General features: G+C 40.2%; 2 protein-coding genes across 3 annotated transcripts; both read right to left on the bottom strand.

Annotated features, from left to right (window-relative positions):
* Window positions 1–1,609: 1,609 nt before the first annotated feature.
* rhoh (ras homolog family member H) lies at window positions 1,610–5,635 on the bottom strand. 2 transcript variants are annotated; one of them, XM_067584628.1, is made up of 2 exons: window positions 5,335–5,635; window positions 1,610–4,004 (listed from the first exon to the last, which is right to left on the bottom strand). In XM_067584628.1, the coding sequence occupies exon 2, from the start codon at window positions 3,512–3,514 to the stop codon at window positions 2,927–2,929; it is 588 nt and encodes a 195-aa protein (XP_067440729.1). In that variant the 5' UTR covers window positions 3,515–4,004; window positions 5,335–5,635; the 3' UTR covers window positions 1,610–2,926. The 2 variants fall into 2 exon arrangements, with proteins under 2 accessions (XP_067440729.1, XP_067440730.1); XM_067584629.1 differs by having other exon boundaries at window positions 1,610–4,001.
* Window positions 5,636–6,850: 1,215 nt separating this feature from the next.
* n4bp2 (NEDD4 binding protein 2) lies at window positions 6,851–23,254 on the bottom strand. The gene is made up of 16 exons (XM_067584627.1): window positions 22,550–23,254; window positions 20,165–21,188; window positions 18,595–18,719; window positions 18,287–18,375; window positions 17,861–17,937; window positions 17,566–17,706; window positions 14,556–17,182; window positions 14,304–14,389; window positions 14,121–14,166; window positions 12,705–12,928; window positions 12,418–12,542; window positions 12,043–12,169; window positions 10,132–10,308; window positions 9,691–9,859; window positions 8,334–8,457; window positions 6,851–8,246 (listed from the first exon to the last, which is right to left on the bottom strand). Exons 1-16 carry the CDS (start codon window positions 22,788–22,790, stop codon window positions 8,201–8,203), a joined length of 5,448 nt encoding a protein of 1,815 aa, XP_067440728.1. The 5' UTR covers window positions 22,791–23,254; the 3' UTR covers window positions 6,851–8,200.
* Between the last annotated feature and the right edge of the window lie 342 nt (window positions 23,255–23,596).

The raw sequence follows: 23,596 nt of genomic DNA, 5'->3' as shown, positions 1-23,596 counted from the left end.
AGTGGACATACAGACTTTCATATAGCCCGTAAGAGTGTTCAGATGGTCTGTTTGTATATGGATGTACATGACGTGTATTATGAGCATGAAAGTATGGCTAAAGTGTGTGTATGCGTATGTGTGTGTGTCTGTATGTGTGTGTGCGTGTGTGTGCACATAAAAAGACTGAATGAGTGTGTAAAATACAAAATGTGACTGGCTGAGAGTCATTGTGTGTGTTTGTACAAGTTTGACTGTATAATGTAAGCACATGTGTATGTGTGTGTGTGTGTGTGTGTGTGTGTGTGCTGGGATGTGGTTGGGTGTTTTTCAGCGTATCCTTGAAAAGCCTGTATTGTACCTTACATCCTCAGCAGCTCTGAACACCACATGAGACAGAGAAATGTAGAGAAAGAGCGGGAGAGAAAGCACGAGGGGCGGAGGAACAGCTTGTCTGAGCTTTTTCCTGGTTGTTTGCTGTTCCTGGTCGTCTTTTTGCACTTTCTTTATAATTCAGTTATTACATATAAATCTTAAAGGCAGACTAACAAACAGCCTTCATTTCCTCATGTACTCCTCTTGTTGTATATTTAAACCCCTGAAACACACACTCACGTTCACACATCACATATATGGACAATCTCCTGTATTCTGTAGACACTAAACACACAAACATAATGTATTTGAGACTATAAGCTTGCTCTCAGACAGTCTAAGGACAGAGCGTCTCGTGTTATACAGATTGTAAAGCCCTCTGAGGCAGATTTGTGTATGGGCTTACACATAAAACAGATTTGACTGCACTTGACTATAGATACAAAGGTTTAAAGTCATATCTGCGATCTAAACTGCATCACCATACGTCACTAAATCTTTTATCTAGTGCACGCTAGCTATGCATTGTTCTCACCAGTGCTACTGAACAATTTAATCATTTTCATGGTTCACATTTTGCTGCACGTCACTCTGAATTAATATTATATAACTGTATTGCAGACACACAGCACATACTGTGTGTGGCATCATTTTAAGGCTTTGTAAGCAAAACTATTTGCTCTGATCATCATTACTTTCAAGAAACAGCTTGTAATTACCATATATGTTGTAAAAATGTGTAATTTGTACAGTTTGTATATGAACATACAATGTAATGTGTATTTTAGTACAAATTTTATACTGTACTAAGTTTGGCAAATGGTAGTTTAAAACCCCATATATGTCTGTGATATGCAAAACATATAAGATGCAGCCTTTAGTATAATAATGTATGGAATTTGTATGAAAGTGGCCATGACAATATAAGATAATACATACAAACTGGAACATTTGGTCATATGCAAATTGTATAAATTATACATTTTACAGCACATATGATTCTTTGTCATTTTAAGGCAGAGAAGCACACTTTAATAATGAATGTGTTGTACAAAAACTAATTTAAATACAAGGAAACTACTCCAAACAGAAAGACAGCAAGACAGAGATGAGCATCCATCACTGGGAAAAATGACTGGATATATTTCAAACATCTGTGGATGATTGATGATGATTTTTAATGTGCCGCCTCTTATACTAAGTAAGTCACTAGGTAAGTAAAAAACAGCGTAGATACAATACAACAAAACTAGTGTCAATGTGTTGAATCCTTCATTTTAATTTATGGAGAGTGAATTAGTTGTTCCCGTAACAAATAACAAATGTGACAGTTTGCAAGTCAGGCTGTAAATGACCTTTTCTTAATATTGTTCTCATAACTTTAAAGGAGGTATACAGTTAATAAAGGAAAAATAACAATGCACAAAAACTCCACTGTAGCCATTAATATGCAGCATGATTTCAAATGACAAAATACCAGATAATATTGATGTTTTGTGGCCCATTACCTTATTCTAGAAAAGCTTTTTAAATGGTTTGATCCTCTGACAACATAAAACAAACCTCTAAATTAGATATTTTTATTTTCTGTTTGTTTTTAATACAAAGATTTTACAAATGTTTTTGAGGTGATTCTGATTATTTTTTTAATAATACAAATGCAGATAGCTTTTAAATAGATTTGACATAAGTATAAAATACAACAGAAACATGTAGGCTTGTTTGTCTAAACTTTTACCTATTGACCGTTTATTGGTCACATCTAATAAAATGCTTCTCTCTGTAGAAAATAAAGAGAAGATTATGCATATAGAGGCCAGATAGAGCAAAATTGTCCCATTAGGCTCTCTCTCAGCTGACACCTGCATGATCTTATTCTTAATATTTTAAGTCATTGTTGACAAATTCCAACACATACACACCATTATTTACACATTTCAGTTTGATAAATCAGAAGCACAAAAATGGAGTTCTCCTCATTTGAATCTGACAAATGTGCAATTCACACGGTAAAGCTTCATGTTGTGTAAAAATAACTTGGTTGTGTCACTTTATTTGTGGTTGTAGAGGTGATTTGGTTTCTCACCGCAATTAAAAAGTTTGTTTGTTGATGCAGCCAAAAACTGACATACTTTCCTCCTTACATTGATTGTTAGTAAAATAATCTGAGAAACTCTATGATGTATATAAACACCATTAAAGCTTTACTTTAAGTAGAAGTATTTCACAAATAGTCTCTGATGCCCCATTTGAAATATCTCCATGTTATGTAACTGTGGTTCACATAAAAAAAAACACACAAGATCACAAGTACAACTTAAAGCTGGGTACATTTGTATCAGGGTCCATGAGGTGCATTATCAAATTGATGCATTCTCATTTTAAATATGTTTGAGTTTCAGGGTGTTTTGGGAGGACAGGACTCCCTGTTAGTGAAAAAGAAAAATCCCACTTGAGCTCTAGTGCCACTCAAAGCCCGCACTGAGTTTGAACATCATGCGAACACGCGTTATTGGACCAGTCTGGACAAGTCTCACGAAAGCGTAAACGCCGACCAAGTCAACATCAAAGGTCAAAAGACCTTGCACTGGTTTATGCTGAACATGCGTCGCCTGGCCTGCTTCTTGGCCTGGTTGACGGCTGTCCGCACTGCGTACTCAAACACCTGCTGTACACCACGGTTGCTCAAGGATGAGCACTCCAGATAGCCTTTAGCGTGCACTTCATGAGCTACACGTCTCCCCTCCGCTGCTGAGATGCAGTTGCCCCGATAAGTCCCTAACTCCCGCAGGTCCGTCTGGGTGGCCACAAGCAGCACTGGCACCTTGGGCAAGTGCTCTCGAATCTCAGCAATCCATTTGTGCTGGACGCTGGCCAGAGAGTTCGGGTTTGCCACAGAGTAGCACATGAGGACAACGTCAGCCTGCTGGTAGGATCTTGGTCGGATCTGTCTAAAGTTGTCATTGCCGGCCGTGTCCCATAGCCCCAGGCTGATCTGGACCCCGTCCATGTACACCTCCACCCCTGTGTTCTCAAACACTGTGGGCCTGTAAGTGTCTGGGAAGGTTTCTGAAGTGAAGCGCACCAGCAGGGCCGTCTTGCCCACCGCGTTGTCCCCAACCAGGACGCACTTCACTGACATTTCTTGCAGGCCGTTCATGGTTGCTTCTGATATTCTCACTCCTCGGGATGTTTGTGGTTCTTTGAAAAGAGTCTTAGGTGTTGCTTCTGGACTGGAGAGGCACAGTGTCCACGAGGTAGTCAAAGGCGGAAATCACTGTGTGTGTGTGTGTGCTGTACTTCCATGTACAAGTTGTAGTATTCATAACAGGTAATCTGCAACCCTGCCTTATGATAATTCCATTCCCGGTCATTCAGCTGAGTTGAACTGACCTATGATGTCTCTCTTTTCGGAGTCCTCAAACGTCTCTCATACACAGTAGGTATGTACAGTCAGCAGTTCTCCAACAGTGAGCTTTATACACGCTTTTCACATAAACTCTTAATTCTTCAGGCCCTCTCGGCTTGTCTCACTTCCGCTTGGTCTCTGCAGCAGGCTGATCAGGATCTGTCTGATTTCTCTAGTGATCTTGAAAGCCGTCATTCTCTCCAGACGGGTCTAACCTCTAAGCGTCGAAGAGGGAGATCTACTGAGGAAGAGAGATGAGGAGAGGATACGTTACGAACACGAAGTATTTAGTGATAGTTAAAGAAGCCAGTGCGATTAGAAACTGAACTGTGGCAGCGTAGACTTAATTTAACTTTTCTCTTAACTTTCTTAACATTTCTCCAGACAGTTGACAGATTCTTTACAAACAGCGTTTAGGCCTAACTGTGAAAGATAAGACCAGCAGGAGAATGTGTACGTATGCTGGCACTCTGCATTTTGTTATGAAATATCTATTTAACTAATCATAAGTAGTTGTCAAGTAAACATAGACGAGTACAGCATGTGGCAGATTACAATTAGTTTTAGTGGGAGACACAGTTTATATTTACAGAGCAGTATAAAGCATTAACTCTATAACAAAGTACTGATGAAACACGGAAGTAAAGTTTCTTATATTTGGGTGTGACCCACAATTCATTGCTTGATCCTGAAGACTTAAACAGGTGCTTATTAACAACATACTCATGTGTGGTATATTATCAAGCTCATACGCATATGACCTGTCTGTCTTCCTAAAGTCTAATATCACTCTAAAACCAAGTCTGATTCTGTAGTTTACGCCACAAATGAACATCTAATATCGGGCGAGGATGTCTTTGTGTGTGCTGTCGTCTGATATAGAGACACGAATAAATCTTTAGCATTTTATTATGATCAAAAAACTCTACTGACGGTTTCTAAAGACTTCTCTGGTGCATAAAACTGACAGTTTGAACAATTATATTCAAGTCCCCGCTGAAGTAAAAAGTCGTAACCTCAAAGCCACCTGCCATTGCTAACTCACTCACTCACACATACACAGTCATCTCGATGGAAAGACCTCCATAACGTAGATGGGACACTTTAATCAGTGGGTTTTCCCACAATCGACCTTTCTAAATGATCTCACAGGAGGAAGTATGGTTTTATACTCTTGGTCTGCCATCAAAGGAAAAACATAATAAATTACTAAAGTGAGAAAATGAAGATCAAAACTTTTGTAGAGAAACTGGTGACACTCTCAAACTCTTTCTTCATGTACAAACCACATTTTTGTGGAAGATTATGGTAAAACATGTTATTTCATACATTGATATTCTGAGAGTTTAATTTTTAAGGGAGTAAGAATACACCCTGAAGATCACACTCCTCCACGCTCCTTTTTGAAGTTTTAATGTTGAACATTTAAGTTTCTGCCCACATTATAGTGGAGTCTTACTAAATATCCTAATAGAATAGACTATAATATAAAACTTGAAGCTCTGAAGGCCTCAGACTCACATTGTTCTATCTACACAAATCAACACGGGGACAAAGAAAAAGATAATTACCTTTCTTGTCAGTGTTGAACGGGCAGATGCTGGCTGCCGCCTTTGCAGACTTCAGAGCTCAGGCAAAAAACAAAAACCTTCAACTCCAGTAACGGTTTGTTATTGACTATAATGTGTCAAACAAGTTATCTTAAACCCCAATGCTACAGTCTCCATTAATTAGGTCAACACAGAGACAAAATATTTCATCACCTGCTAAATAACGACAAGGCTGGTAGGCAGAGGAGGGAAGTAAGAGAAGAAAAGTAAAACACATCCGCTTCTTCAAATGTGGAGGAGTGACTGACTGCATGCCTCCTCCACAGCAGCTGTGCTTTAAAAGATAAGTGGGGGGTTTTTTTCTGCTGTAGTTTTGTAGCATTTTGCAGCAGAGAGCACAGCTGGCGCATAAAAAGGAAAAGACTAAAATAAGTTTAAGATTTTAGTTTGCACTTGTGGTCATCACATGATCATATATGCTGGTTAAACAGCGGATATACTGTGAGCTGCAGATGTTGATCATGTCAGGCTATACCACCATGTAACATTAATATTTTTTTTAATTTTTGAAATGTGCACTAATTAATGTTTTTAAGGCGAGTTGTCAGTTGAGATTAGGCCAATAGCTGAAACAAGTAGTCAATAAATTGGTCAATATCAGATAAATAATTGTAATTTTTTAAGCAAAAAAGCCAAAAATGAGCTAGTTCCATGAAAAAAAGGAATGTATATTTGTCCTGTCCCTGCATTGGCTGATCATCTCTGTCTTGTCAGTAAATTCAATATCTTTGAGTTTTAAACTGTTGGTCTGACAAAAACAATAACTTTGAGGATGTCACGTTGGGCTTTTGGAAATTGTAATGGACATCTTACAGCATTTTCTGACATTTTATATATCTAACAATGTATCAATAAATTGTCTATAGATTAAAAAATCATTAGTTGCAGCACTAGTTTATTTTGGGTTTCCCCTCACAATCCCATTCAGTCGTCTCTAAATCACTGTATTTTCCAGGGACTCCCAAAAGTCACAACTCAACAAAACAAACAATGGATTGGTTGTCAGATTTGTGTCCCTGTGTGAGATCTTTGTTGTTAAATCTGGATTTGTTAATTTGTTGATACTATATGTGTTGAGCAAGCAATGAGAAATCTATGAAACAGTAGTCATATAGTACACATGATCTCAGATTAAGTTATACTGTCAGGGACCCCGCCTTTAAATATCATTACCACTTAAAAGGCAAAACCACTTAATTTATATGTTACGTTACTCACAATCTGGTTGTCAGGTCTTCATACACAGACAAGCACTAAGACTGATATACTTACATTTGCTTTCCAATGGTTTATTTTTCTATGAGAAATATAAATACGCTTATTTTTCACCTAGAAATCAAACTCTCAAATTATGCAAATAAACACGTAATTGATATGGTCAAAAATAAATGAAAGATTGGATCTTGATCTAACTATTAAAGTTAAGTCTTTCAAAAGAAAAAACAGTCATGAAACCACACATGCATGAGTCATGAACTGTAAACAAACAGGATTTTATTCCACAATAACACTTTCTCTGTAAAACCATGAGAACAAATGAATAAAAAAATACAATTTTCTCTTTATAATTCATTTGTTCACAACATTATGTACAATAAGTAAAATCTGTCAACATTGTCGTCGCAGCTCTGTGAAAAATAATCACACAGGTAAAAAATAAGAGGCAACTATAAACCTACAAAACTTGTGTAGCCACCTGAGGAATACAACTGCTACAAAGTTTGGTACAATGGATTTTAAAAAAAGCTACCAGGAACAGGTTGGAAACTATCAACTGGCCTCGAAAACTTGTTTAATTGTTACCTGAGTCTCGATATCAATATATTAGCAGCTAAGCTTGGCTTGGCCTGAAACTAAAATAAAACAGTTGCAGTATGTTGCTGAGGCAGCTGCTAAGACAAAGGAGAGGAACTGCTGCAGAACTCACAATGGAGATTGTTCAAACTATTTAATGACCTTTGATCATCACCAGAGCAAAAAAAACTCTCTTCCTTCAAAGCATTTGACAACAACACCTGATTAGATGTAGAATTAACATCAAACAAAATTCTCACATTGTCTCAAAAACTGATCTGATGTTGTATTACTGAAAATCCTACAGAGAACAACCTCCATGCAGACAGCGCACAATCATGATTCAGATAAAGATGCATAAAATACTTACATTACGTCTCAAACATTAATCTGTATTAATAAATGTTAGAAAGATTAAATAACACTTCAATCAACATGGAGCCTTCTAAACACAGGCTTTTTTATACTCTTTAAAAGGCATGAAGGCAAATGTTAAGGAAAAAAAAACACCACACCACACTATAAAACATTTTTAAATATAAAATATACAAACATTCTGGCTTTACAGCTGCATAAAAAGACCTTACTTGTGTTTCGCACCAATGTAGTTATCTTTTCTAAATACAAAACAAAAAAATACTCTGATGAAGATCTGAGTAAGGATTAAGATCTTAATTAATATTAACCAAGATTAAAACTTGATTACAGTTTTTGGTAGCTACAGTACCAGTCAAAAGTTTGGACACACTTTGTCATTCAAGTGAATGGGAAGGTGTGTCCAAACTTTTGACTGGTACTGTATATGAGTGATGGAGAAAGGGGGGGGGGGGGGGGGGAGAGAGAGTGAGTGAGTGAGGGGATGAGTAGAAGCGAAAAAGTAGTGACTGAACTGACAGAAGTAAGAAAGGTGGAGGCTGAGTGTAACATACTGTATGTGATTATTGTACACGTGGAGTTATAGAAGTGAGAAAGTACAGAGTGTGAGTGAGTATTGTCCTCCGTAGCAGCTTTAGCTTGAATCCTATAAACCTTTTCACTTCAAAGAGACCAACACGAGACCTTGCTTTGGCTCAGTGAACCTGAAAGATCAAGAGATAAGAGAGAAGGTGGGTGACGATGAACATGTCATGTATGTGTGTTTTACATGTGTGTGTATCTGTGTGTACCTGTAGTGTCTGTTGGTGAGGTAGTCTATAACGGCGGGGCGGATGCGGGCCACGCCCCCCTGGCTGTGGTTCCCTCTTCCTGTGATGACAGAGAGCTGAGGTCGACACAGACCCTGCTCACAATCTACACAGAAAAGAGGCCAAAGAAGAACAAAGCACATACAGAATACAGTTAACAGGAGCAACGTGCACAAACTGTGAAAGAGACAGAAACACACACACACAAACACACACACACACACACGATTGCTCATATGGTTTAGATGTTGACCAAGAATCAGTGTCCTCACTGGCTGGACGACATTGGCGATTAAGAACCTTTTGAGGAACTCAGGAACTAAACTTGTGTTTTGATCGGAGGAACTAGGGACGAAATGTATTTCCTGTAGTAGTCTGAGGTGCTAAAGGTTCCTGATCCGGGGATAGTAGGTAACTTTAGTAGCAGGGTTTGCAGGGATGACCGTTGCTGATTGGTCAAACACAGTTTTGGATTTTCATTTTCATTAACTCAAACATCAGAGTCATGCAACAGCAAAGACAAAGAACAATACGTTTTGTTTTTACCTCATGTGTTAACGCTGCGTTTCAAACATAGCCATCTGTTTTTTAAATCAGCATGAGTCCAATTTGCATAATTAACCTGGTTCTTTAGATGTGGTGGAAACACAAATACAGTTTTGTTCCTGAGATTAGTTCCTCTGGTTCCACAGTTCCTGGAAGCTTTTGGTCGAAAAGGGTCTTTATTTCTGATGACAAAGATCACCTGAAGAGTGGGGTCTCGCTTCCATGCAAAGCATACTATGGCTTATGTGATAGTAAATGTTATTTTGGCATGAATTTAAAAGCTAAACAACATTACATTACATTACATTTACAATAATCCATGTGCTGATTGTGGGAACTGCCCACCACTATTTATGAAATTCATATTCCAGTTGCAGTCTAAACAAATGTCGCTCATAACCACCTATTTCTTCATGAGCTCTTTCTTTTGATTTTCCCTTCAGGGTCCATGTAGCACTGATGATGCAGGATTACAGTCACCAGAAGAGTGTGAAAGAGTTACCCGTCAGTGCATATTTACTCCTCTGGAGTTGTTTGTCATGTGTTAGTGTGAACACAAAATTGATTAGAACTAAAAGGCAACAATGTATCATTATTAAATTAATATGCTTTTTGTTTTTTTATTTTTTGTCTTTAAGTTATTTATTTATTTACTTATTTATTAATTTATTTATTTATTTCAGTTATTCATATTTTTTTTACTTGGTCTTATTTGTGAAAGTGACCTAAGATGCCAATGTTGCCTCTCTCATCTTCATTCTGTCTCATGCTGAGTGTACATATTGTCCAGTACCTGTGGTTTTGTCATGTAAGACCTGGGCCAGATGCTCCAGGGCCTCGTCTACATGCAGCCCATGGAGGTCCAGGATGTTCCTGGGCAGCAAAGACGAGTTGACCCTCTGAAAGATCTGAACTGCTGCACGGTGATTGGCCTCACGCATCCGCTGGCCATGCAGGTGTCCCTAAGAAAGAGGTGATAAAAATGAATTTACTGTTCAGCAGAGCATTTATCGCTGTTAATAAATGATAAGCTGCATCTTCAGGAGAAAAGCTGAATGAGAAAGTCAGAGGCATCACCTCTAATGCAGTATATTTCCCCAGTTATGCTAAAGTTGTCACATAAAAATAGAACAACTTGATATAACACTTCAAAAAATACTTCCAAAGTGCATCACAGGTGAAAATACAGTAGTGATAGAAGCAAAATATTAAAGCAAATCATTCAGCCCCTCACCTGCTGTGCATAAAAGGAAGCTACTTCTTTGTGTCCTTGCTTGTAAGCCTTGGCAGCTTTGTTAAAACTTTCGAGCTGCCGGCTCCTCTGCAGGCTGGCCTCGGCCCTGAAGTCGTCGTACTCGGGATCTTCTGTATCCTGGTATTCAAGCACGGTTGACTCCAGGGGCTTCTGCCTCTGACAAATTAAAAAGACACAGTGATACAGACAGCTAATTAAAGGTGGGTAAGTAATCCATAACCTATATACTCAGATTGGTTCCCCTGGAGATGCAGTTTGTAGCGATGCAGCAGATATTTAAACTCTAAACTGTACTTTGTGGCAGTTAAGCTTTATTCAGTTTGAGATGTGAATTATACACGTGTTCCTGTCAATGTGTAAAAAAATATATAATCAATCAATCTACATTCGATGTTGTACATTCATTCATCCTAGCTGAGCTGATGTAGTAAATAAATTTCCATGGCAACATTGTAACTGCCAGAGCTGGAGCAAACACTAGTGGCCTACAGAATTGATACAAAATGGATCGTAAACAACTGCTGCTGCTGCTCCACAGAGACGTCAAGTGACTGACGCTGCTGTACAGTAGGAGCATATTTGACTTCACTATACTGGACACACATATGCTGTTTTAATGTGTTATTATGTGTTAGGATTATTTTCAGATCAGAATATTTCTTCACTTACTGAAAAACCACTTTGTTTGTCATTCAGTCTGTGGTGCTTTACCCTTGAAACATATTATTTGTGTTTGTGTTGTGAAGTCATCATTTATTAAACTAATAAATCTGAAACATTTTTTGCTCTTTATGTCAAAAGTAACTTAGACAATAACCTGAAAAGCTGATGAGCAAAAAGAAGCCTAAAAATGGGTGAGCAAATTAGCGATCAATGTCTATGAAAACATAATAATATATATTATTATACAATATATTTAAATGTGACTCTGTTCAGCCTTGATGTTACTAGACGCTCTGGCATCCTCCATCAGCTGTGCCGGTGAGTCGGTGACACAACGCTACTAGTTTAAAAATAGAAGTGAAGTTCACAGACGTAGTAGCTGAATCTGTCCATGGAAAAAAAAATTTCAGCAGATATTTTAGTTACAAGATTGAAGGCAGTTTTGTGTTTATATGTGTGGTATTTATTCAGTTTGGGAAATCCCACAATGTCTAGAAAGCATTAGCTCAAGCTGGCTGGCTGACTCACCAGGGACTAGAAATTGTCCCTGTTGCTAGATCGTTACTAAGGGCCGGCCTACTTGCTAGAGTAGTAAACCAGGTTTCATACATAGGAGTCTACTGACATGACTGATTGTATTAGTCATTAGTCAGGTATTAGTCAGACCCCATGTATTACCAGGGAAACAGAGATAACACTGACAATTTTTTATTTTATTTTGAGAGCGAATTGCCCCACAATATGAATACATTTTGATTATATCTTTTATTTGGTTGGTAACCATCGTAGAATCGCAATATTACACGAGAGGGTGAGCTTTACCATCATTACTGGCCTGACAGTGATGCAGTCTTGACCACATTTGCTTAAATCCTGTTTCTTAAATAAATACTAGATAAAAGGTGTAGTTTCACAGTTACACAGATATTGTTATGTAACGTAATAGGCCATCTTACTATACATCATGTAGTAATGAATTGCCTGTATGGTGATCATTATCATGGGCAAAATATCTAATATACTGTATGCAGTGAAATACAATCTGATTCAAAACTCTACAGATAATAATGAAAAATGAATGCTTGAGGGAAATTGGTAACGCAAACAAAAAGAGATAATATAAAGATTTTATGAGATTACACAGTTATTGCACATGTGAAATAGATGAATACATTTGTTTTGTTTCCCTTTTTCCTAAGGTCTCTCTCTGCCTGTGTCTGTAAATACCTTTTCCCTCTCCTTGCTGGCTGTTCTGTGGTGGTCAGACCGAGGCGCTTCTGGAGCGACGACAGTCTTGACAGGCTCCTCATCCAGTAGAGAGTGAAGAAACAGCTTTGTTTGGGTCAGACTGTAACTATACAAATGTAAACACACATATGAATGAGTCAGGAGCATTCAAAAAATTTAATTTACTTGAGAGCATTTCACACCTGTTTGCATCATCTTCCTTAGGATGACAACTAATTCGAGTTTGAGTTGCTTCATTAATTCATGGTCGCATCCAGATTGATGTACTGCTGGTTTACATCAAATTTGATGATGAAGTGACACTGACAAACAAGACTAGATGAATACAAGCTCAAAGCTACACTGGAGTCTCACTTGTGGTCTCTGAAGATGTCCTGGAGGAAATGCCTGTCAATGGTGGGGAAGAAGGAGTACAGTTGGTTTTCTTTTAACAGGGTGGCTCCATCACGCTTGTCAAGGTCTGCACGATTTTGTCTGGTCTGAAAGAAAGCGGGTTGGAGAGAGGTTGGGAAGGGGGAAACAGAGAGTTAGGAGTGATTGAAGTGCAAGCAGAAGAAGAAACCAGGCTTATATCATTCAAGATGTTTGTGTGCCAGGAAATATTGAAGTCAGCATGTACAGTAGGTGTGTGTGTGTGTTACCTTCTCCACATTCTCCTGCAAAGCCTGCTCCTCTTTTATAATGTCCCGTAGAGACACATGTGGGCGGGAAACGTTCCAGTGGTCCATGAATGGCATCCCACCATGGGACTCTGGTTGGCTGTCCTGTGATGTGTAACCATCTGTGCTAATTAGGAAACGTGATGCCTGCGTCCGATCTCTTGTGCCAGGTTTGGCCACCTGTGATTCACCCCAGTGCACTGAACCTAGATTTCCAATGAAATGGTTCATGTTCAAAAGCTGTGAAACAAAATGTTTTTTTTGGAGAAAGTGCTGTTTCTAGTAATTATCTAACAAGATTAAGAGTCTACAACCATGCTAGCAGCTCTGTCAGGCTGTAGGCATAGCGATGCTTTGAGGTAAATGCTATATCAGCATGCTAACGTGTTCAAAATGGCAATGCTAACATGCCGATGTTTATCAGGTATAATGATTGCCATGTTCACCGTCTTAGTTTAGCGTGTTAACATTCGCTAATGAGCACTAAACAAATGTAAAGCTAAGACTGATGGGGATATCATTAATTTTGCAGGTATTTGGTCATGAACCAAAGTATTGGACAAATTGAAATTTTGACACTAGAAGAAAAGTTAGATCACCAAAGTGATCACAATTCATCCTGTGGGGAACATGTATGTCTGTACCAAATGTCATGGCAATCCACCCAAGAGTTGTTGAGAAATTTCATTCAAAACCATGAATGTCATTCTCATGGTGGCACAAAAAAAAGAAGATGAAGATCATTAGGATACATTGTCTGGGAATCATGGATATCTGTACAAAAAATTGTGCCAATTCATTAAGATATTTCACAAGATAAGTGAAACTTTGACCTGCTGGTGGCACTAGATGAAAAGCAGGGGACGACCAAAGACATCTAGATTCATCATCAGGACACTGTGAATGTCTATACAAAGCATCAATGCAATCTACCTGATCACTGGAGTTCAGACACTGCCATCCCTGGAGCCATGTCGCTAGCATGGCTAAAAGAACAACTTAATTTTATGCATCTGTTTGTTTGTTTGACAGGAACAATGCAGATTAACACTGATTTAGGAAACATAATAGATGTAATGTATATGAATAGTAGCTGAATCTCAATGGAAGCCCCAATTGCTTGTTAGGCTTTTGAATTCAGGAGAAGTCAACCAAAAACAATATACGGATAAAACCAGTTAAGGATATAACATCAGAACCTAGAACATTTTTTGCAAGTGTTTACATGTGTGTTTCTATGTGTGTATGCACTGGAAGTGACTGTATATTCACTGATACATGGATGACGAAGTGCATGTATGTAACACAGTATTTATCATATGCTGAACACAGGCCGCTGTTATCATTTCATGATGCTCCATGGATTTGAAACGTGTGTCTAAGCGTGTGTGGACTTACTTTCCTGAAGCAGGTGAAAGGAAAGAGTTGCTTGTCTCTGCCTTTCCTGTAAAACAATATTTACAGTCAGATTAACCAACAAAGACCCACTTAGACTCGCATACAGTAAATCAGAATATCAGGGTTTATACAGATTTATAGTTGCACTAATAACACTGATGTTGATTAGTTAACGCTGCTCACCTGGATGGTTTCCTTCCACTTCTGGTGGAGCAGTTTAGCCAGGTTCAGGTCCATCTGCACTGCATAGTCATCAGAGGAGCATGTACCTGAATATTGTGGAGCAAAAAGGGGGAAAAAAGATAACTTTATGTTAGTACTTAGTAGCAGAAGAGTACAAAAAACCAATGTCTGTTTTATTGGTTCAGTAATTTGAGCAATAAATCTTCTGCTTTTAAAATGTATTTTTCAGTTTGAAAACTCTGTCGTGATTACCTGGATCTACTCCCACAGGTCCAAATAGTTCAGTTAGTTGTAATGCCAGTTCAGTGGGTAGTTTCAGCTCCACACTCTGAATGTCCAGGTGTCGGCTCCTTCTCTCCTCCACATGCCTCCTTTCATTCCTCTCCTCCTTCCTCTGTTTCTCCTCTATCTCAATTTCATCTAGCTCAGCCTGCAGCAGCCGGTGAACCTCGTCCATGCTAGCCATCTCGTCCTCCATCTCGACTCTTGACTCTTCAATTATTACTCCGTCATCTATGCTCCCACCCCAAGCCCCGCCCTCTAAGTCACGTCCTGATGTCACTTTATTTTCTGATAAAAGCAAATTATCTTCTGTTTGAGAAGGTTTTACTGAGTGTGATGGTGTATCAGGATGATTTTTGTTTCTGACTGGAGAAGCTCCAACACTTAACAAGCCAGTATTATCAGAACTCTCACTGGACTCACTAGCTGTCTCACAGGCTGACTGCTGAGTCGCCTCCACAACCCCAGTTGCATTTGGCAAACCTTCAGAGAGAAGCTCATCTAATATGTTAGAAGATAACTTGGTTTCTCCTACATTTCCTAAAGCTCCACAAAGATTGGATGTGTTCTGATCATCTTCACCCCTAGCACCTTCCTCCTCCTCCCTCACCTCTTCATCTCTGAAGAACCTCTCTCCAGAGTCCAGCAGCAAATTTGTGGTCCATTCTAGGTTGTGGTGGCATTTGTCATACAGGTCTTCTAATGTATCAAAACTAACTAGTTTAAAATGACTGCTGAGAATGTGTAGGCTCTCAAGCCGGTCTTGAGTTGCCCCAAATTCTCTCTCCTCCACCTGTGTGCCTTTCTCATGCACCACACGGTAGGGTACCTCTTTGTGGCTGGATGGGTGAACTGCAACCGCTGCAGAAACGACAGAGGACAGCTCTGGCACAAAGCGAGAAGAGTCGCCTGACAGGACTGTGATGTCGCTGGAGTAGCTGCACACAGTGACGGCTGCATCTTCACGGTTGTCTTGATGATTGAGACGCCAAAGAAGGGCAAAGTCTTGAGGTTCTGTCTGGGTGGGGCAGCCCGTGTCTACCTGAGGAGGAGGGGATGGGGGTTGCAGATGTGCCTCAGATTTGGACGCGGTGAACAAGTCAATGTTTGGTTTAAGATTAAGGCTGGTGTTAGGCTCGATTTCTGTGTTAAAGCTATTCTGACTACCGTTTACATTTTGCGCTGTGGTATCGGGACATTCGAGAGCTGTCAGTGAAGACGCAGGACAGTTTTGAGTGAAGGTGAGGGCTAGTTTGCACTGTTTCCCTGATCTGCGACCCTGACGCTGCTTTCGCTCCTGACTGTCTCCACTGAAAGCTCCACTTTCTGCTTCCACAGAGCCCTCACACACAGGACTCTGACACACCTCGCCGATATGGCTGCTATCAAGCTCTACTCCAGTCACTCCTCCATTGTCTGTGCAAATATTTGCATCCATATCAGAATGACCAGCAGCACTAGGCTCTGTACCAACCCCACCTTCAACACTGTGGCTTCCTCTATTGTGGTACACTTTTGCCTCCGTAGTTTCAGAGATAACTAGTGAATCAGTAGCAGTGTTGGTGGTTGATTTCAAATCCACAGACCCTGTTTTACTTGCTTCCTCTTCAATTTTAAGTCCCTCCCATCCATCAATTCTCGATTCCCTGACCACACAAGAGTCAGCTGCCTTCCAGTCTAACACACAATCTGGTAATTCAGCTCTACTGCTGTTAACTCTGTTCATGCTTTGCTCTCTCTCTTCACTGTTAGATCTCCCGCCACCTGCCTCCACCTCTCTTTCCAATTCCCTGCCAGAGCTTGAGGAAAGTGAGGACGAACGAGAGGAACCAGTCTGCAGAGCAGCTCCCCCTGTCTGAATAAGATCAAGAAGCTTTTGGAACTCTTTTACATCAGGTCCAGACTGCGCTTTCATTGTGTTTTGATTAGCTTCTTCAGACACACCTCCATTTTCCTTTCCCTCTTTATGCCTTTCTCTTCTCCTCACCTGTCGCTGCTCGAGAGACCCTTCAGAAGGCCAATCCCCTACAAAATCCAACATCTTAGGCGTTCCCTTCTCCTCGTCCCTCCTGATCTCAACCCCTCCTGTTTCCTGTTCCCTCATCTTTTCTTTCTCCTTCGCCTCGCTGTCTGATTGGTTAGTATCTTTCACCAGATCTGTAGGCTTCGTCCTGTCAAAATCTGACCTCCTGCTTGGCCTTTCCCTCCGCACCCGTTGTCCAATAGACTCAGAGAAAGCCACCGGCCTTTCATCCCCACGGTGATCTTCATTCATCACTGATTCTACAATACAGTCAGGGATCCTCTGATCTCCTCTTGGATTATTTAGAGTTAACTGGGCATCCAACTCAGAGTCTAATGCACCCAAATCCATGTCATCCCCGTCGTAAACTTTGGCACTTTCCATAGGTCTTCCAGTTGGTTGGAAATTTAGCGATTCAGTGGATTTGTCTTCCAGCATTCCAACCTCACCAGAATGACCAATAGATGACACGTCAGGAAGGGAGGAAAATAGCTGAGGGTGGGACTTCTTACATTGCTCCGTCAATGCAGGCTGCCCGACAAGGTCAGGACAAGGTGTTTCGGAAGTCACAGGCCTGAGGAGAGGAAGAGCAGTACAATCAGTATAACTTATGATAGCTTTGCAATTTGTCAGTTTTGGCAAGTAATTGTTCACAAATATGTAATCGTATTTGTAAAGATATCGACATTATAGCAGATGCAGATTTTAATATCTGGATGATTGAGGTCCATTAAATGTGCATAAATGTGCATTTTAACCATAATATTTATTTTTATACCATTTATGATAAAAATTAATATCTAATGTTCTGTACATTTCTAAAAACTTCTGTAACAGATGCTGAATTTTCCCTTTTTTAGCATTTACGAAAACAGTTTTTTTACTCAAGACAACAGTGTGACAAGGAAGCCATTTGCAATTGAAAAACAATTTGGTACAGATTATTTGAAGGCTCACTGTAAGCTTCTGTTTTCAAAGAGGATGCGCTGCTTCAACTCAGGCATCTGTGAACCGATAATGGACTGGACCGTGACAAAGCGCTCGTATCTATTCAGCATGCGTCGAATTGTTTCCACTGGCACGCTATGTGTGGTGCGTCTGCACAGGGACATAAACACAAACAAACAAAGTGACAAACTGGAATAAATTAAATTGTCTCAAACAGCATTGTTCTCTTTTTGTGTGAAAATGCATTTAGTTGATATTCTACATTAAAAACAAATGCTGTTTGTAATTCATTTATCTCTCTCACCTCTCCAGTTCTCTGGGCTTGTTCTTCCACCAAGTGTCCGGCTCTCGAAACAGCACCTTATAATCATGTTTCAGTGCCTGGGACAGATATAAAAGGACCAACCATTTTTTGCAGTTCACAACTAAATCTGTACTATGTCCAGCCACTTTTTCTAATAGCTATACCTCAAACCATGGACAGCAAAGTAACATGACCCCACAAAATCTTCCTTTTAATTAATAATACACTTGTGTAAAAATAAAAATCCTTACAAAAACATGTACTGTATGTTTAAACTAGATCACATGTCTGAAAATGTAGAGGCATAAGCCAAAACTGTAGTCCAACAAGCATTTATGCTGTAGTGTTTTATACAACTACAGCAGAACACATTCAGGGCAGGAGATCTGTTACCATCCCACATACATTGCTGGCAAAATGACTGACCTGCACCACATATGGTTTCATCTCCCAGCACTGCATGTTGGTATTGTCAATGATGATGGGGTTAGCACCCCTCTCAAAAGCCTCCTTGGCTATGGGATGAAGTTGACATTAGAGAAAAAGTACAAAGAAACAATGAATTTGTCATTTTAGTGCAACTGCGGTCAAAAAAACAAAAAAAAAAACCAACACACATCACTTTAAAAGGAAACAATGGCAATCAATTACAGAGATAAAAAGGCTACACAGAAGTTTTGACTTGCTACTGCTGCAACACTTCTTATCAAAACGGAGTGTGTTACTGTGTTTACCTCGTTTATGGTTCCACTCATGAGCCTCCCCGAGAGCATTGGGGTCAAACTGATACTGTCCATGGTGAGTAAAATAGTCGTCAGTGCTCAGTACGACTCCACCTGGGTTATGATCTCGCAAAGCTCTGCAAAGACACACACATAAAGACAGCTTCTGAGTGATGTAACACATGTTGTGAGTGCTGTAAAAGACCATGACTCTTGTGCAACTGTGGCTGTGATAGCATTTCCACATTTATGACTGGACTATCTTGATAAAATTCTTTTTCTGCAGTAAACTCACACATCTGAGCCATTTTGTGTTTATATAATGTGAACTTATTAATGTGAACAAATGATCGCTGCCCTGTTGTAAACACATCTGATTTGAACAGGGGACTACAGCACTTAGTGAAAACTGTGCTAGAGGTTGCTGGATATTAATTTCAACATGAACACTGGTTGTTGTGCTGAATTGACCAGATGGAAGATAAGTGAATAAAGACTAGTACTGACTGTTTTCATGCTACAATAATCAATCAGAAAGGATTAAAGACCGTTGGGTCTGTGGGTGGCCCACTGCGGTAACTCCCACAAAACACCAACATCCTTTTTTTTTTCCAACAATAACAAAATCCATTAATGATTACACCTCTGGGGTGGACCCTGCTGTCCTGCCCCCTGCTGCCGTCCCTAGAGCCAGCACTATACCTGCCCTATGTCTTTTTGTTATGTTATGTTGCACCAATAAAAAAAAAGGGCTGAGGACAAGAAAGTTTCATGCAGTAATCTAAAATTGCAAAGAAATCTACCTTACCAGGCTGTTTACTAGTAGTTATAATATTACTCAATCAACATACATCACAACATTTCTCTCTCTTCTCATTTTTCTCAAATGTCTGTTTTTCTTGTCTGCATGCTTCTGACACTAACAAGGAAGAAAGCAAACAAACTTTATATATATAGCACTTTTTACAACATAAGTTAGAAAGTGTTTAACAACAAGAAGAAAAGGCACTAACACAAAAGACAGAGAAGACAATCTATAAAACAGAGAAATAAGTGTGCAAACCACAACGTAAAAGTTAGAAAATGTTACAGAAAACAGATTGGGTTTAAGATGCTTTTTAAGGATATGTATCGATTTGGCTTCTCTAAGATTTTTTGATGTTCTGAAATGGCTTTTAGGCTGTTTCACAGTCGAGCAGCAACAACAGCAAAAGCATGATCACCTTTAATTTTCAGACTTGACCTTGACACAGCCCAAAGTCCCCGCTCTAAAGGACCTGACACCCCTCTCAGTGGTCAGATGGCACAACAACTCGTTTAAATACGGCAGTGCCTGACTGTGTATGCTTTGTATGTGAAAAGTAAAATCATAGTCCTCAAAGCTCAATTCTGACTAGCCTAGAAAATGAGAGTGAACAATCTTGTGTGCATATGATTTTGTGACTTGTTGTGACTTGCATTATTGGCATATGACATAAAGTCTCCACTCTGCTGGGTACCTGTGATAAAACTGTACCATTGAACAGTGTGCATTATAAGACAGAATAACATATCACTATTAAAAGTATACTGACATTCTTACCTAGCCAACGTTGACTTGCCAGATCCTGGAGCACCACGTATCAGCACGAGTACCTTCCCTTCCAAACGAAGCCTACTGTGGCGGACAGGATGTTGCGGAGCAGCAGGCAGGGCCCAGGATTTAGGAATAGTAGCAGAAGGTTTAAGAGGTGCTTGCCTTACTGGGCCCTGATTTAGCCAGGGAGAGGGATGCCTGGGTTGGCTGGGCCAGTTTGAAGGCGTTTGCACCACAGGCGTGATGAAGTACGGTCCCTGGTTCGCATGGACGCGAGGAGAAAACACTGGTGAATCAAGGTTCCAGGGCGAAGACGTGTAGCCAAGTGGCTCCGGATTCAACACATTCACCTTAGATCGTGCTCCTCCTACTACAGCTTCAGAGGGCAAGACCCCAGCCTTGTCAGAAAGTGTGTGTGACGGGTCTTGCTTTTTATACACCTGGAATGCAGAGGGACGTCCTGAAGCTACCAGGTCCAAAGGAGGTTTTGGCTTGTCTGCAGGTGTTTCTGTCATCAGATGTGTGTAATCCACCACCGAGTGCTGACCCTCAGTGGTCTCGTCTTCCCAAGTGCTGAGCTGGTCGAGTGGAGATGAAGCTCCAGACATATACTCCATGGTGCATGGCTCCTCAGCAGAGGGCCCTCTAGATCCAGGTTCCAGGCTGGACTGAAGCAGCTCAGGGAGGACCTGCTGTGGAAATGGTGGTGGAGGGAAAGAGGACAGGGACATACCAGCAGACAAACTCTGGCTGCTGGGGTACTCTTCTTTAGTGTCTTGTTGTGCTGTCAGTGTCTCTAGCTCCTGATCGACTAGCAGGTCAAGCTCTTCTGTCATGAGGTTGGTAGAGGCAGGAGAGAAGGGTCGCTGTGATGGTTTGGAGGAGTCCGGGTCTGGTCTAGGTTCAGAAAAGTGGCGGGGACTGAGCAGGGCTGCAGCAGTGCGCTCAAAGCCAGAGACCGGGGAAGGAATGGGGGCTGCAACTTCAGCAGCCACAGACAGCTCCAAGAGGGAGTCCATTGCATTTTCAACTAGAAAACACATGGAAAACAAAGACATGATGATTCAATGGTTCAATATCTTGTTGCTGTTTCTAAGCAGTTGATAAGAATTTTTTGCATAAAAATACATTTAAAAAGCCTCACCATAACCATCCTGTCAGCACCACAAGCCAACTATGATGTACAGTATTTTAGCCTCTAGGTTGAGTGCTGTTACAGAACACGGCTGTCCTAGTTATAATACTTTCCAGTAGAGCTTCAACGATTAGTCAGTCGATAGAAAATTAATCAGCAGCTATTTTGATTCATCATTTTTCCAAGAAAAAATGCCAAACATTTCATGGTTCCAGCAGCTTCTCAAATGTGACAGTTTGCCATCTTTTTTGGTCATATATATCAATAATTTGAATATCTTAACATTTTAGGCTCTTAATCAGACAAAACAAGCTAATTGAAGACATTCCTGTGGCCTCTCAGAAATTGCAAATGCCATTTTTTCATACTTTTTTAACATTTCATAAATTACATAATAAATCAATGAATGAAGAAAAATAGTTGTTAGTTGCAGCCGCACTTTTCGGTGCTTTACAAATTTTTTTGTATTGTTAATTATTCAGTTGCAACTTTGTTTCAGAAAACTATGACCTTCCCCCCCTTCATACAGTAAACATGACAGTCTTTACTGTATGAAGTGTTGACAGTAACACAGGTCATGTAACTTACACCAAGAAGATTACTTAAGTGAATTCCTGAGACTATACTTGTTCAGGCAGGACTCTGAAGTCATCTGACCAGGGAAACTGACAGTGCCTTGATTAAATTTGTGCTGTTGTGGCCCCCCAAGGCTCTCTAACAGCCTTCCTTTGTACAAACATTAGGACATCCAGCAATGTTTTAATGGTTTAAACTAGTGTATAGAAAATGCCTTGAACATACATTTGATGACTTTTGTTTGCTTTTTCTGTTTTTATTCTGTTTTACTAACTTAAGAAACACTTGGTGCTATGTAAGTGAACTTAAAGCCACTGACACATCGCTCATACAGTATCTGTCATTTATATATACAATAAAGTATATCTTATCTCTTATATGTGTTGGGGACATCTGGTATTTTCATAGATCATCTAAACAGGTACAACAGGTGGATTGGTAAACCAATACATGCAAGGTGCAGTTAGATGACTGCTAATACTGTCAATAATACTGTTGGTATGCAACTACCATGGGACCTCCACTGTAAAGTAATCTCATGTAGCAAAATGCTTCCACCCTGTCAGAAATACCCTGCCAACAAGCTACCCCAGCTAACTGGTTAGCCAAGTTAACACTAAATACCATTCCCAGAGCCACACAGCAGGTTGAGCAGCTGGTCTTCCGTGTGTCATTGCTACCTTTGAAATCACACTCGGAGAGCACGATGTAAATAACTTCGGGGTCCAAGTGTGAGAACATCTCCTGCATGCTTCTGACGATTTTCTCCTTGTCGGAGCTGGAGAGCGAGCTGCTGGATGGAAAGCTGTCATAACCCTGAGGTGGTCGGTAACCCGCGTTGTGGCCGAGACTTCCCCCCTCCTCTTGCGGCCCGCCTGGGACTCTGGCCGGGCTCTGGCCGTTCTTCTTCCTCCGAGGCATTCTGTTACCGAGACGAAGCCGCCGGTTGCTCTCATTAGCGGCTACACAGAGCTAGCTAAGTAGCTGGAGAGCTAAGCTAACTACATACGAGCGGTCCGGAGCTGAAAACATGCTACTGTATCGGGTAGAAATACCAAAGTGCAACTACTCAAGGTTAACATATCTAACAGCACTCCAAGTGGCGGAAAATAATCAGAAAATACGAACTCGGCCAAGTTTGCCAGGCGATTTTTTTTTTCCTAGGATAGAAAAGTCATGGCCCACCTTATTCTGCCTCTAATTGGCTTATTGCCCCCCCAACCCTAACCAATCTTACTCCTCATGCACAAAACTAACCAATCCAACCAGCGAAGGCAACGAGTATTAGCCAATCAGAGGCAGAGTAGGGCGGGTCGTGACTTCGCCATCCTAGGAAAAGAAATTCACTCCGTCGATACCGGAAACCATGACGCTGTAGTGGTGTGGATAAAATGTGACTTTCAAACATTAGAATGTATGTTTACGAGATGTAAGCACATGTTTTGTTTTAGCCTATTACGTATAGCAAGCATAAATAAGCTTGTAATACAATGCAACGCCATGAATAATAGCTACAGAGAGGCAATTTTTCATGTACATGATATAAGTTTATGGAATGAATTGAAATTCAATCTGGAAGCTATATATTTTTTTATTCTTATCACAGATATTGCATTAGTTGCAAGAACATTGTGAGATTTTGAGTTATCAAATGCTTTTGGTGAATTAATTCATTTTCTTGTATAAGACAGGCACATGCACATTTAATACATGGCCATTTACCATTA

This window comes from Thunnus thynnus, chromosome 3 (genome assembly GCF_963924715.1).
Source record: "Thunnus thynnus chromosome 3, fThuThy2.1, whole genome shotgun sequence".
Lineage (NCBI taxonomy): Eukaryota > Metazoa > Chordata > Actinopteri > Scombriformes > Scombridae > Thunnus > Thunnus thynnus.
Note: the sequence above shows the minus strand (reverse complement) of the source record. Positions and strands in the feature narration are given on the sequence as shown.

Bases quoted from the DNA above. Each gene is read 5' to 3' on its own strand.
- rhoh (XM_067584628.1), bottom strand. From the start codon at position 3,514: ATGAACGGCCTGCAAGAAATGTCAGTGAAGTGCGTCCTGGTTGGGGAC.
- n4bp2 (XM_067584627.1), bottom strand. From the start codon at position 22,790: ATGCCTCGGAGGAAGAAGAACGGCCAGAGCCCGGCCAGAGTCCCAGGC. The intron at 10,309-12,042 runs GTATTTACAGAC...TTAATTTGTCAG, and splicing joins CCAGCAAGGAGAGGGAAAAG to AGGCAGAAGCCCCTGGAGTC. The intron at 9,860-10,131 runs GTGAGGGGCTGA...CCTCTTTCTTAG, and splicing joins CTTCCTTTTATGCACAGCAG to GGACACCTGCATGGCCAGCG.